Raw genomic sequence first — 14,697 nt, 5'->3', positions numbered from 1 at the left:
GGCGGCCCGGTGAGGCGCGCCAGGGCCGTGCCCGGTGCGGGGCGTGATGGCGGCGGCCGCGAGCGGCGCCTCCGGGAGCGGGATGGCGCAGAAGACGTGGGAGTTGGCCAACAACATGCAGGAGGCGCAGAGCATCGACGAGATCTACAAGTACGACCGCAAGCAGCAGCAGGAGATCCTGGCGGCCAAGCCCTGGACTAAAGAGTGAGTGGGAGCGGGACCGGGCCGGGCCGGGCGGCGGGGCCGGAGGGGCGGGCGGGCGGCGAGGGCCGGAGGCGCGGTGGCCCTGATGGCTTCCGCGGCCTCTCTGTCGCAGCCACCATTACTTCAAGTACTGCAAGATCTCGGCGCTGGCGCTCCTGAAGATGGTGATGCACGCCAGGTCGGGGGGCAACCTGGAGGTGATGGGGCTGATGCTGGGCAAGGTGGACGGGGAGACCATGATCATCATGGACAGCTTCGCTCTGCCGGTGGAGGGCACCGAGACGCGCGTCAACGCTCAGGCGGCCGCCTACGAGTACATGGCTGCGTACATTGAAAACGCAAAGCAGGTAAGGAGAAGGGGCAGAGGGTGTTTCTCCCCCTCCGCGGTGTGGCTGCGGATCTTGTCAGCTAGTCGCGCAGGAGCAGGTTCTGGGGTTTGCGGGCTTCCCGGCCTACACCCCCCCGGCCCCCTCCAGCGATAAAACGGCTGTCTGGTTGCCCCGCGCCTTCTCAAACGTGGCTAAGAGAACTGTGCCGGCAGCAAAGAACGCAGGCCCCCTTAAACATCTGCACATGTATATTTCCATGTCTTACAGTAGGTCATCAAGTACTGGCTTCTCCTTTCCTTTGTAAACGATTTTCATTGCTCAGAAAGTGTTTTTGTGGCTGCAGCTGGTGGCTGGTGGGTGGAACAAGGAGGGAGTGTGTTTGGGAAATAACTGATACAATACATGTTTCTAAAAAGAGCATGCAAAATTAAGTATAAAATATGTGTGTGTCAGAGGAACTTACTATTTGTAGATCAGGAATATGACATTTATTCTTACCTTCTTGCTTTCTCAAGTCTTACTGCATAGCAATGGTGCTGCTTCTCACAAAAATAAAGACATGTGAAGAAAATGACAGTGAAGGAATAAGTAAGTTTCAGCGCAAGTTAATTATTCGTATTTATAATCAGGAAATTCAGATGAACTGACTCAGATGTCTGTTCTCTCTCTTCGTTGCCCTGTTGCCTTCGTTGCCATGATCCATGTCATGTTAAGCCTGACTGTGCTGTAAAATTCTCACATGCAGAAGGATAACAGAAACACGAATCTGCTCTGTGGCTGATGTAGAAACCAGCACGGCATGTCAGAACACCTGCTGACGTGCTCATTCCAATACAGGGCAATCCTATACTATGAATAAAGGTTGAAATTACTCTAACTCTCCAAGCTCAGGTAGTTTTGAGGCCCAGTTTACCCTTTGATTTTTTTCTTTAATCCTCAAAGTATTTTAAACTAGCTAAAATTAGAGGCCTCTTACTTATTCACTGGAGATAACAGAGCAGTATTTGCATTATTTTGGAGAGCTGTACTTATATTCACAGCCTTATGTACAGTTAGAGATATTTAAATGGATGTGAATTAGGCTGGATCATAATATCAGAAAAGAGTAAATATAATCCAGAAGTAGGTATATGCTGGAACATTTGCTTAATAATTCATCCCTGTTTATGAGAAAATTTAGAAATAATTTATTTAATCTAGTTCCTTTTATGTGGAGACTCTTAGTGTCATGATACTAATAGTGTTGTTGCAGAAAAGTAGGTAACTTGAAAAGATGTCTTTACCTAAAGATACATTCATACTCTCCAGTTCTTCAGTACAAATAATGGGTTTCAAAATAGTAAGTATATAGCATTAAATTAGTATTTTTTTATATACAGTTAGTTCACTTTATGTTTAAAACAGTCTAGATTTATGTAGGGGGTACTCATATGATAGGAAAGGTTTTTTCTCGTTATTTGTATTGTACGGTTTTGTCTATAGTTGGTTCCACAATTTTGAAATTGAACTTGTCTGCAAATAAAATAACTCGGCTTTACTGGTACTCTGGCAGAGTTTGCATGCTGGCTGTTCTACATTTGATTTTGGCAAGCAGGTGTTCCTGGAATAACTCTTTTTAATATTAGATTGCAAGTTGATATATTCCCCTGCATAAGTACTTTACAGATGCCAACGTTGCAGTTATCTACTTCTCCATGGGCAGGATTTGTGTTAATACAGTCAAAATGTGTTATTTGGCTTTGAAAAAATAACGAATGTTCTTTAGTGTTTTGTTGGTCTCTCCTTCTCTATTATGGGAGATATAAAGAAAATATAAATATTATTCACCAATTCAAAAATAAAATAAACATTCCATTCAGTAGGCAGTTTGTGTATTCTGTCTCATCTTAACATTTTTCTGATTTAACCTTCCTGACATAGTAGAATTTGGCAAAACCAAGCAGGTGATGCATCCAAACACACCACTCTCAGTTAAGAACTGACATATAGGGTTGTACCAAAATTATTCAACTCAGTGTGGAGCGCCCAATAAGCAATTACTGAGAGAGGATTACAAAACGAGGTGCAATGGGTGTTTGTTCTTCTGGGATTTTGTTTGTTTGTTTATTTTTCTTCCAGTATTTGTAGAGATAGCCAGGGGTATTATTTGGAAACTCCAATTTTGAGTTTTTCTGATCCTAAAAAAAATCTCGAAAATTCATCTTTTGGCTTTCACAGCATGCTCTGGCAATAATTTCTGTCACTTCTGGTATTCGAAAACATGCCTCTGAAGTTATTTTTTAAACCTAGCAATAATCTCTCTATGTGCCTCTGAGATGTGTTACTGTACTAAATAATGAACATTCATTCTCTACTGACATACCATACATTATATGAGATTATATACACTTACGTCATATCCACCCTAAGAAATTTTTCTTCCATGCTGAAAAGTCCCAGCTTACTTACCATCTCACCATGTGGAATCTCTTCTGTACTTCAGCTGTCACTGAAGAAGGAGCTCCTGGCTCCTTGAAGTTCTTTGTTCTGTGGTAGTAGCTGTAACAGAGAATGCTAATACTAGAGATTGTATGGTTTCTAGAAAATAGTTTAGCAAAATGAGGTGTATGTTCAGCGTTTAGTTTAGTAAGTTAGCATCACGGGCTCTGTGTATTGTCTTTTTTTATCCTCTCACCGCGTTGTAGTATGCTAGGAAGCCCAATAGAGGGCAGCTGATCCTTTCCGAATGGAGATTAACAATGGTTTTGTTTTCCTTCACTGCTGTTAGGTTGGTCGTCTAGAAAATGCAATTGGCTGGTATCACAGTCACCCTGGCTATGGCTGCTGGCTCTCTGGGATCGACGTCAGTACCCAGATGCTTAATCAGCAATTTCAAGAACCCTTTGTAGCAGTGGTTGTAAGTACTGGCTGATAGTTGATAAAACTGCAGAGCAAATTATGTTGTGGCAGGAATCATTTTTAGATTTCTGTCTCTTAACATTCTAGTAGTGTGTATTTTGCACGATGGAAGTTTTAGATCTAAATTTTAAATTGGTATTGCTTCTTTTGCTTTGCTGGCCGTGTACTGGTCAAACCAGTAGTATTGCTTACCGAGGCCATTTTCACTGCATTGTTCCAGGTATGGTAGCTCTGTACAAATTGGTACATTAGTCCTAACTTAAAGTTCTACTTCGTACTTCTGGAAAAAAAAAAAGTTTTGAGCAATCCATATTCAACCACCTGCAATAGAAAAAAATCTGTTTCTTTTGTTCTCTGTGTTGCTGCTTCTGTCAAAATAGAGCAAAGTGTGTTCACAGAGTTCTGTTACTTTGCATATAAATTATGCCTTTTATATTAAATCAATGGCATAGTACAATACACTAGGAAATCTATCTTTGAAGAAAAAATCTGAAGAAACTCTGAGACCTTCAGGGCCTTCCAGGCTTCAGATCACATTTGAAATCAAAAGTAAACCTTATTTTAGATACTACTTGTATAACCATTGTTACTGCAGGAAATAAAGTAAAAAAAGACTGAAATTAGTCAGAAAGAAGAAATACAACTCTGATGGAAGAACTACATTAGAAAAGGATAAATGACCCTTAAGTATTTCTACCACGTGAGTTCTCCTATGTTATGACATAATTTCACAGATTCAGAACGCTTTCCTTGGGACTGCTTTTTTCTTTTTTTTAAACTACTTTTAAAATTAAACAGGGCATTAGTACGTATGTTAGCAAGAAGATTCCTTCATTAGTATCCTGTATTTTCCACCAAAATGCAGCAGATCACATAATACTTTTTCTTACCTCTAGTGGTTGTAAGATTAAAATGCAGATTATTATTACGATTTATTGATTGCTTTTAAGTGCAATTTCTTTAAAGTATTTGGGAAATAAGGAAAACGTGTTTTAAAAAATGGTCCATAGAAGGCTATTCCTATTCCCACCTTTTTTGAGAGTCTCATACCAACAGATGCCAACTGAAAAAGTACTGTTTATGACAAAACTAATACAATTTGCGCTAATTAAGTTTCTGAAATACAATTACTGTAAAGTTAGTTTATGCCTATAATAATTTATAAAATGCATATAACAAGCATTACCTGTATTTCTACAGATCGATCCAACAAGAACAATATCTGCAGGAAAAGTAAATCTTGGAGCATTTAGGACATATCCTAAGGTAAATAGTTAAAATTATCTAGTGCGTGATCACTAAACTTTAAACATGTAATAGATTCGTTCTAAAGATTACTGCAGTTTTATCATCTGACAGCTTGATCTGCTGTGCTGTACTGTATGTCATTGTTCGTTTTAAAAGAAAGATGTGCTGATATACAGGTTATTGTGTGGCTTTGGATATTGATTACATTTACAAAGGTTGACTTCTAGTTTGTTTTTCATAGATTTTTGGCAGTGTTAAATCAAATAGACTGTCTAGATAGTGGAGCTGTCCTAAAATTATATAGCTCCGGGTAGCCATTTTTTAATAGATATAGTTGTAGCATTCATCAAAATAGATTTATGTTAATACTTCGCTATCATTTTTTAGACCTAAACCCAAATGTTAATAGCGTGTTTAGTGTGTTGTAATCTGCTTTTCATTTTAGAAAAGTAAGATTCAAAACTATCTCCTTAAGTCTTTCAAATAAATACTATGAATCTTCACAAAATAATGTACAAAAAACCAAGTTAATTAAACAACATGGAAGGGTTAGGCTAAAAACTAGAAAATCACATAAATATTGGAGATCCTAGATCTTCAAATGCAGTCTTTTGTTTATACTTCTTATAGAGATAGAACTGTGCTATTTAATTTCAGTCTAATAAAGTTCAGGTATATCCTTCAAGTTTCCGGTTATCATTGACTAATCAAGAACTTCAGGCTGACATCCATTAAAACCGTAATAAACAAAAATGTTTGTGAGAGGTTCCCAGTTGCATTCAAGCATTATTTTTGCGTTGACAAATATACAAGAGGTCGTCTTGGCACAGTTAGTGATGTAGGAGAATATTCGCTTCTGTAGGCAAAAGCACTTCATAAATACTTGCAGAATTTTGAGCAGGGAGAAGAATCCTGCATCTGAAAACCAAATCCTATATAGAAGATGCAAGTTAGAATTGTATTTTTAAGCAGTTCTCACAGTGGTCTGCGGGCAGTTCTTGCCTAGTTGGTAGCTGTGAGTGGCACCATCTTGGCTAAATAAGTAATTGAAGTTTTAGGTATCCCTAAGGAATATCCAAGACATGGATGTTTCTTCCCTCTTCTCATGCCTCCTGTCTTCCCTCAAAAGAGGATTGAAATAGCTTCCAAGAACAGGTAGAGAAATATTATCTTAGAAGTAGCTAGCCCTTTCTTTGATCTAAAAAATTATCTAATCATAGCTTGCCATCTTACTTGTTTGAAAAATCTCAACTATGACCACTAGTTTGCTTCCAACATGCTTTTTTATAGATGCAAATGTAATGACTGCTAGTAAATGCCAAAGGTAAATCTGAGATCCAAGAAAATTTCAAATTTCAGGCTACTTGGGGGAATTTCATTTTCCCTAGGAAAAATAAACTAGAATTGCATAAACTAGAACTTTGTGCTTTCAAAGAGTTTAGGCATTTAAAGAAGTCCCAAAATTACTGTGTCATCTTTCCCCTTTGTTGAATTTTTAGGGCTATAAACCTCCAGATGAAGGTCCCTCTGAATACCAGACTATTCCGCTTAATAAAATAGAAGACTTTGGTGTACATTGTAAACAGTAAGTAACGTAAAAACTACTAACTCTAGCACAAGTTCTCAATTTTTGTGTTTAGCTTAGTGATTCAGTATGGCAAACTACATTTCTCGGAGTGTTTCAAATCTTGAAGTTCTTTGTTGCTTTAGCACTGTTGGTTTTGTGAAAAAGTGTTACTGTTATTTGTCAGATATTTTAAGGAAGGACTGTTACAAAGATGAAGATGAACCTGGTTAAAAGCTTTAGCAGTTGATTACTGAACACCTTTAAATAGTGGTGCTTTCTCAGGGCAGGGAGAAAAGAGTTAGATGTAGATGTAGCAGCAGGTCTAGGGAGAGTGTAATCTGTCCGCTCCTCTGAGTGCAGGTGCTGTGCATCTCTTTATCCTGCATCACTCGGTGTGTTACAATTGTTTCCGTCTTTGGTAGGATTGGAAAATGGAGCTGCTTCAAGGATAATATCAGCAACAGGAAGAATTACTGCTTTATCTCCTTCTAGTTTACTTTCCATGAATTAAAAAGGTAGTTTAGTTTTAACCATTCTTTCTTTAAGTGTTCTATCCCTAGCCACATGTGAGGCATTTGTTTTGCCAGGTCAGTCCCCTGATCTGGTCTGGCTCGTGGGAGCACACACGTTCTTTCTGGTTAAGCTAAGGTGGGGTGGAAAGTACTGACAGATGATGGAGGCATAGTGTTTGCAAAAAGCAGCTAACGAAAGATGGGACCACTTCTTTCAGTAACGGCCTGGTTTCAATTCTACCTTCAGATGTTCAACAAGCACTACAGCTTAAGCATCTGTGTACAGAGAACTTGAAGATCTCATTGACATCACTGTGTCCTGTAGGCTGTTGTGTAGTTTTTCCATGGTTTTGGTGCATGGGTATCTGTTCTTCAGTGCATTTATAGTGGCATGCGAAGTCTGACCCTGAAGAGACAAAGAAGTGAAAACAATTGGAATTGGTCTTCCTATCCAATCTGAGGAAAAATCCAGAACAGTAACTACACAGAAATACTTGTAGAACCGTAATGCTCCTGTCATTTCAGAGTAGTCCTTATAAGTCTGGCAGTGGCCATAAACCCATGCTTTTAAGCATGAAAGGAGGATATGTTTTATCCTTCCTATTTTAGAATTGGTCGAATTGGGATAGTTTGTTTGGTGGGTTTTTTTGAAGTTGGAAGTGCTTAATAGTTATTGTTGTAATCTCTGTCTCAAGAAGTTGGCTCCTTGTACAAGCCATTTCTTTCCATCCAAAACAAGAAAGTATTTTCCAGTCTTTCCTAGAAGGAAACAGCAGTTAGGCAAAGAGAGAGGGTATGAAAACTGGAAATTTGTTACTGAATTACTGATAATACAAAAGACTAGAGTGATGGTATCCTCTCAGCAGTATGGGTAGTCTGACTTAGAATTAAAAGTTTAGAGAACTTGAATGATGCTCATAGAACCATAGGATCATTGAGTCCAACTGTTAACCTAACACTGCCAAGTTCAGTACTAAACCATGTCCCTAAGCACCACATCTGCATGTCTTTTAAATACCTCCAGGGATGGTGACTGAACCACTTCCGTGGGCAGCCTGTTCCAGTGCTTGACAACCCTTTCCGTTAAGAAATTTTTCCTAATATCCAGTCTAAACCTCCCCTGGCACAACCTGAGTCCTATCACTTGCTACTTGAGAGAAGAGACCGACACCCACCTTGCTACAACCTCTTTTCAGGGAGTTGTAGAGAGTGATAAGGTCTCCCCTCAGCCTCCTTTCCTCCAGGCTAAACAGCCCCAGTTCCCCCAGCCACTTCTCATAGGACTTCTTCTCTAGACCCTTAATGATCCTGTCTGTCTGGAATGCCAGTGACTACTAATTGCTTCATAGTAGCAGTCTGGATAATCTTAGACAAACTTCTCTCCTTTAATTGGTGTTCAGTGCCCAATGTGAAACCACTTGCGTTTAATCTTTTTAAGCGAGTTTATTACACTATTCCTCAAACAACTTGGATTTCTAATTTTGAATCTGCCACACATCTCTTTGAAGAACTGACTTAGTATCTCATTTTTCTTAGCATATGTGCAATAAGGGTATTTGTTCTATCACGGAAATACTAAAGTGTGGTGTGTTGGTAGATTTTAAAGTATTGTTCTCTCAGACGGAATTTCTTACAGAAATGCCAAGCAAAATAACTTTCCAGAGAAATCAAGCAATAATAGGATTATTGATAACGTGCTTAAGAATTTTCTGATCAAAATAAAGTTTAATACAGCTCTTTAATGTTGCTGTAATTCACCTACACTAATGACTTTGCATAGCTCAGCTTTCTATCTGCTTTATCATCTCTTGTGAATTCTGTAGCACAACTAAAGCCTGGCTTTCAAAACAGGTGTGGTAGAATGTAGATTGTTTGCCTGTCTGTAACATTTACTGCTATCAAACATTCCTAATTGAATTAGCGGTGATATATGCAAAACAGCAGTTATCTGTAAGTAACAATTATTACAGTATTGAAGATCCCAAGCATGGAACAGGGCATCATTGCGTTGCATAAGAAGTTAAGAGAATAATTTAAAAAACCTTGCAATCTCATTAAATAGAACACAGCAGTATGCGTGGGGATTATGTATACCTGTATTAAAGCTGTATATGAAATACTTATGGAAAATCTTTTTGAGTTAGAATTGGAACTGGGAGTAACTTTTTTATTGTTCAGTGCTTTGAATTTTTGAAGATACTTGCCATTGATAAGGATTTTTTGAGATGCATGTTCTTCGGGTGTCACAGCCAAACAAGACACATTTAGATGGAAGCTTATTTTGTTTGCATGTTTGTTTTTAAAGGTATTATGCTTTAGAAGTCTCGTACTTTAAATCATCTTTGGATCGTAAATTGCTTGAGCTTTTGTGGAACAAATACTGGGTGAACACTCTCAGTTCTTCTAGTTTGCTTACTGTAAGTACCGTAGTATGCTATCGTGTGCATATATTAATTCACTAGTGCTGAAAGCCAGACCCTCCACTGTAAAATGCCTAACAGGACACTGATAGATATAGATCCCACATTAAGAATCTAATGGGACACCAATAGATATAGATCCCACATTAAGAGTCTGTTTGTCAGATTAAACAAGAAAAGAAGGATTTCCTAATCCTAAAGACTGAAATGTTCCTTATATCTGCTCTTTAAAAGTAGAAGGTGGGAATAACTTATGTTTAATTGTATTGAGTTCTCTGTACACTTAGATTTTGTCTTAAACACCATTTAAAACACCTTTTAACCTTATATCTTTTTACAGCACTGTAATGAATAGTATGCCTTAAAATAATGGTATTGAATAAGTAAACACTAAAAAAAAAACAAAACCAAACACAAACTTACGGTGAGGTTGCAACAGAAGTACTACAGGTAGACCTTCAACGTAACACCTCAGCATCAAAACATTCCTTTTGCAAAAGCCAATTTTATACCTTTTCTCTTGGTCAAAACCAACAGTTTTACTTACTCTTTCATAACTTAGGGCATGGGCAGAAAGTAATAAGGAGTGCCCATTTCAGACTTCAGGTATTGAGCATTTGCGAGATGTTCAGCTTCTGTTCTCTGAACCACCACTTGTGCCACTCAAGTTCTGTATCACTTCAATTGCAGATACAAGTTAAAATGTGCAGTACTACAGTCTTGGAGGCTCTTTTCAGATTTTGTTTATTTTGTGTATAAATGCTTGAATTTACAACTTAGAATTCAGTATGTTTATTGCCTTCTTTCTCCTAAGAATGCCGACTACACCACTGGCCAAGTCTTTGATTTGTCTGAAAAATTAGAGCAGTCAGAAGCTCAGCTTGGAAGGGGCAGTTTCATGCTGGGTTTAGAGACTCATGATAAGAAATCAGAAGACAAACTTGCAAAAGCAACAAGAGACAGGTAAGATAACACGTTCTTGTGTTCTTCCCTGTAAAAAGTGTCATTTTGGTTTAAACTTTTATCATGCTTTTAAATGGAACCTACCAAGATTATAGGTAAGAATGATTAGATTATAGATAGGAATGAGAGACTCCAAATGGCACTAGTTATTTTTGAAAGTTTAAGAAAACCTTGCCTCTATTAAACGTACAATGGCTTTTCAATCTTTGTTTCTGGAATAAATTCAACTCTAGTTTATAGTTTATTGAACAAAAAATCCCTGTTAAATTCCATCAGTATATGGCAAAGCAAAAAAGATGTTTTCTGTCAAATGCAAAATAGTAGCATTGCTAGAAAAAAGCACATTTTATGTGATTAATCAGGTTTAAACTAACAGTAAATAAAATTCTTAGAACATGATTTTAAGAACTAGTGCTAACAGTCCAGTAAGTTTAGTTGACACTTGTGTAATACTTTCACTCAAAAATTAAGTGCTCCCTTTTTTTCGTATTTCTTAATTAATACATCCACAAATGAGGAAGGGTTTTTTTGTTATTTTGTGTTTTGTTTTTAAGAAGTAGATTACAGACATTCTGGCCTTTACATTTAGCTGCCCTGCCTGATAGCAGATACTTGCTATTATCAGTTAATGAACTTAATCATCACTGGGTATACAGCATAATTTCAAAGAAGTTTTGGTGTTTTCCCTCAGTATTCCTTATATGTTTGTTGGTAATGAGCTCTTTTCTTTTTTGAGCTTTGAAGCACAAAAGTTGCTTCTCACTTTTACTCGCATCTCTCTCCCAATAGTCTTAAGAATGATACATGTGCTTAGACTATCTATATAATGTTATAGTCACTATTTTTCCAAGTAAAATCTTATCCAACAAGTCATACAGTATCTTGGGCTCTTCAGGAACATTGTATTTGGCAAATTGCAGACTTGGAAAACCAAGAAGTACTGCACTGTACATGCTAGTACAATCTTAGGTCCCTCTGTGGAGAAGACAGGACTCACCTGCTTGCATCTTAGGAGCATTTTGAGTGAGATGTAATTCCATTTAAGAAGGAACAATTCTGTAGAATCCCTTGGAACAGACCAAAAATTGAGTAAAATCTGGGGTGTTCTATTTTTCAGATTTGGAGGTTTTCTGGTCCTCTTCCTCATCATTTTATCTTGACATGTAGAACAGTTTTCTTGTATTCTCCCCCCCTCCCCAACATTAGCAATATGTGCCATAGTACAGACTTTAAGGAACTGATTTTTGACATACCAGATGAGTGGTCAGTTTAATGATAGGTAAAAAAATCAAGAGACAAAAAGGAGGCCTCGTGTGAAGAGACTGATTTATAAATAAATTACTTTATTTACATTTTGCTCAGTATGACTCAGGTGAACACAGGCTTTGCCTTAATAGAGGAGTTAGCTTGTGTTGGACAAGCCTTTGTTCCACAGTAAGCTGTGGGGGAATACCTGCAAATATAACATGGTCATTGCCAAATAGACTCAGAGTTGCTGTTGTGCTAGTGTCTTCTGTGCATTTGTTTCCTTGTTATGGAAAGTTAACACCTCTTACAAGTTTTCTAACGTGGTCAAGTTGGAGGGGGGTTGACTTTATAGAAGTTAATACCCATTTAAACTATTTTAGTTGCAGAATACATTTGTGATGGAGTTAAGGCTGTTGCTAGCTTACAACAGCCAGGTTAAGTGATACTTTCCAGTTCTGTAGTGAAACGGTTATGATAGCAATGCTTTAAAAACATGAGAAGGATGGAGATGCTGACAAGTTTGCTTTGATTTTTATCCCTGTTCAGTGTCCCATAATACTGACCACATTTTATTTTCACATTACTCCCACATGCTTACAGTTATTCTAAGAAATAACTCCTTCTCTGATCATCCTACTATATTATTTCTTGCAGTGTTTCTAGAGATCTTTCTTTTCTGTTTTTATTTAGTTGTCATCAGTAGTTAGTTTATAAATTGTAAGACTGGAAGGGATTGTTGTTATCATCAATTCTGTTTTCCCATGTAACAGCGGCTACTGTAGTTCCCAAAATTGTTTGTAACACTTTTACAGATGCATGTTTTTCTTCAACTAATAATCTTTCTGAAGAAAAGAAAAATGACAGTAGAAGACTTGTGCTGACAATTGATTCAGTGACACCTAAATTACTTTGAAGAAATAAGCTTGCAAAGTTTGCTAAAGAATTATTGGGTGTATCTGTCTTAAGAAAAACAATACTGTAAGACATTAGCATAAAGGTGCTTACAGTTGGCTATACGATATCTTGTTACTGTACATACGCATCTCTAAGAGCCATTTTCTAAGAGTACATATGCATTAGCCAAACTGTGCTCCAAGCTGGCTTTCTTTGCCAGGGATTCCTTTATCTATCTAGTAGTATTTTGTCCCTGTTCTCCATGCCTTCAGGGCTGATTCATCTTTTGCATTTGTATATTCTGTTTTGAGACATTTTTATGTGTTAATTAGACACTACATCCCCCTAAGCCAGGCACACTGGATGAAACTTGGATCAATAGGAATCCTCTCAGATGTTCAGAGGTTTTGCACATGTTACATATTTTCACTAATAACTTATTAACTCTGTAAGCTCTTCCTTTAATGTTCTCTGTAAAGTTTCTCAGAGGAGCTGTGGTTACCGTTCACTACTGGCCGAGGGTGGGCAAAGGAGATAAGACAGAGAACAGTGAGAGCCTTCAGGTATTGATAACAGCTGGTAGCTCCATTCGCCCAGGGATTTTTTTTATTTTTTGGTTCAGATGACCACAGAGCTCACTTGCTATTGTTAATGTAAGATGTCCTAAATTGCCAGACAAAGAAGTTTTCTGGAATTGGTCTTTGTGTGTATAGTGCTCGTCAGTTTGCTTTTTAAGTAACAAAAAGCTTATTGGCAACAATGGCTAAATTGCTGTGTGGGACTTTTTCTTTCTGGACAGTTGTTAAGATTCATGGGGTTATGGGCACCCTGAACTTCCAAAACAGCTGAATATCTTCAAATAAAATGACAGTTCAGTTCAGTGTTTGGCCAACGTTGAATTTATGCTTGTTTTTCAGCTGCAAGACCACCATAGAAGCTATACATGGATTGATGTCTCAGGTTATTAAGGATAAACTTTTTAATCAAATTAATATAGCTTGAAGTGCATCACCAGCTGATATGCATCTCCAAAGCCGAAAAAGTCATGGTTTCTTTCGCTTGGACTTGTTCAATTTGGGAAATGAGGCTGAAGTGGAAAATTAGTCATTTAAATTGTAGTACTTTAATATTTCCCACCTGTCTCACCAGTTCTAAAGAACAAAATGTTCTGAAATGTAGTGCAACTTTTTGTTCTTTGTCATAAAACACAACCAGTTTGGAGAATTGTTCCAAAAGAAAAATAAATGTGACTTCCTGGATTTTGCTCTTAGGTATTTATCTCTATTATCTAACTGCAATAAAACAATTTTGAAAATGAGTGTTTTGGGGCTTGTATTTTTTTGGCGAATAGTCATCTCCTCTTACTCCTTTTCTTATTGAAAGAATAAGAAAAGTTCTGTCCACTCACTTAGGTTAGATCAGTAACCTATACAGTATAAGAAGTTTGTTTCTCAGATTTTCATTTCTGAGTTTAATTTTATGAATTGAAATCCCATTTGCTTATCTTTTAACAAGTTACTAAATGTAATGGAGCCTTTCCTGATTTAGTTTTACTGGTCCAGCCAGAAATGGTTTCTTCTCACAGTGGTGAAACATTCATGCATGATACAACAGTATTTTGCTTGTAGCTTCACACTTATGAGGGACATTTTGTATTTCTAAGTAGTCAAGGAATGACCAGTTCCACAGTGAAACTAATGATGTGGTTATATACCATTTTTTTTCTCCTACTCACCCTCTATTGCTTGTCATAGTCACTTGTTGCATGCAAAGGAACAAAATGAAAAATTATTATCTCTGAAGTATACATTAGGCTAATTTAGGGCCACAGATACTAAAATGCATTAGTCGTAATTGCTGGCTTACAACATGGTGCTGCTGCAGGGCTGATCTAAGTTTGTTTTGGAGGCTTTCATACTGCATTTCAATAATACAAGATGTTTGGATTTCTTTTAAGTTTTTATCCTTAATCCTGAGTTTCCTGGGGTTTTTGGAATGTTTACTTTTGGGATAATTTATGATTTATACAATATGCCATTACACTTTATACCTTAAGTAACTGATACTGCTTTTCAGCCTTAACTCTGCCTTGATGTGGGTTTTGTTTTTGTTTTGGTCTGGAAATTTTAATAGCTCTTACTCATATGGGGCTTTTCATCCAAATGGCTTCCAGTGTATTTGAAGCTAAGATGCAAGTTGCACAATGGAAAGTTATCATTCAGCAGGGAAATGCAGGTACCCTGAAGCAGAAATTCATAAAGAGTTTTAAAGCAGCAGCATCCAACACTATAGGAAAAATATATTTAATTGGAGCTATTGAAGTTGAGATAATTATGAGATGTGCAGTTTGATAGGAGAACAATCTTATCCTTCTTCCAGCATGGCAGTGATGGTGGGGAGGCAGGAGAAGCAAG

The 14,697-nt window shown here is 37.6% G+C and overlaps 1 protein-coding gene across 1 annotated transcript; it reads left to right on the top strand.

The window, feature by feature from the left end:
* Positions 1–27: 27 nt before the first annotated feature.
* On the top strand, positions 28–13,601 carry COPS5 (COP9 signalosome subunit 5). The gene is made up of 8 exons (XM_075023412.1): positions 28–204; positions 317–551; positions 3,301–3,429; positions 4,632–4,697; positions 6,179–6,264; positions 9,064–9,175; positions 9,993–10,141; positions 13,201–13,601. The coding sequence occupies exons 1-8, from the start codon at positions 47–49 to the stop codon at positions 13,283–13,285; spliced, it is 1,020 nt and encodes a 339-aa protein (XP_074879513.1). The 5' UTR covers positions 28–46; the 3' UTR covers positions 13,286–13,601.
* Positions 13,602–14,697: the final 1,096 nt, after the last annotated feature.

This window comes from Buteo buteo, chromosome 3 (assembly GCF_964188355.1).
Source record: "Buteo buteo chromosome 3, bButBut1.hap1.1, whole genome shotgun sequence".
Classification (NCBI taxonomy): domain Eukaryota; kingdom Metazoa; phylum Chordata; class Aves; order Accipitriformes; family Accipitridae; genus Buteo; species Buteo buteo.
This window is presented reverse-complemented; position numbering and strand designations above follow the sequence as displayed.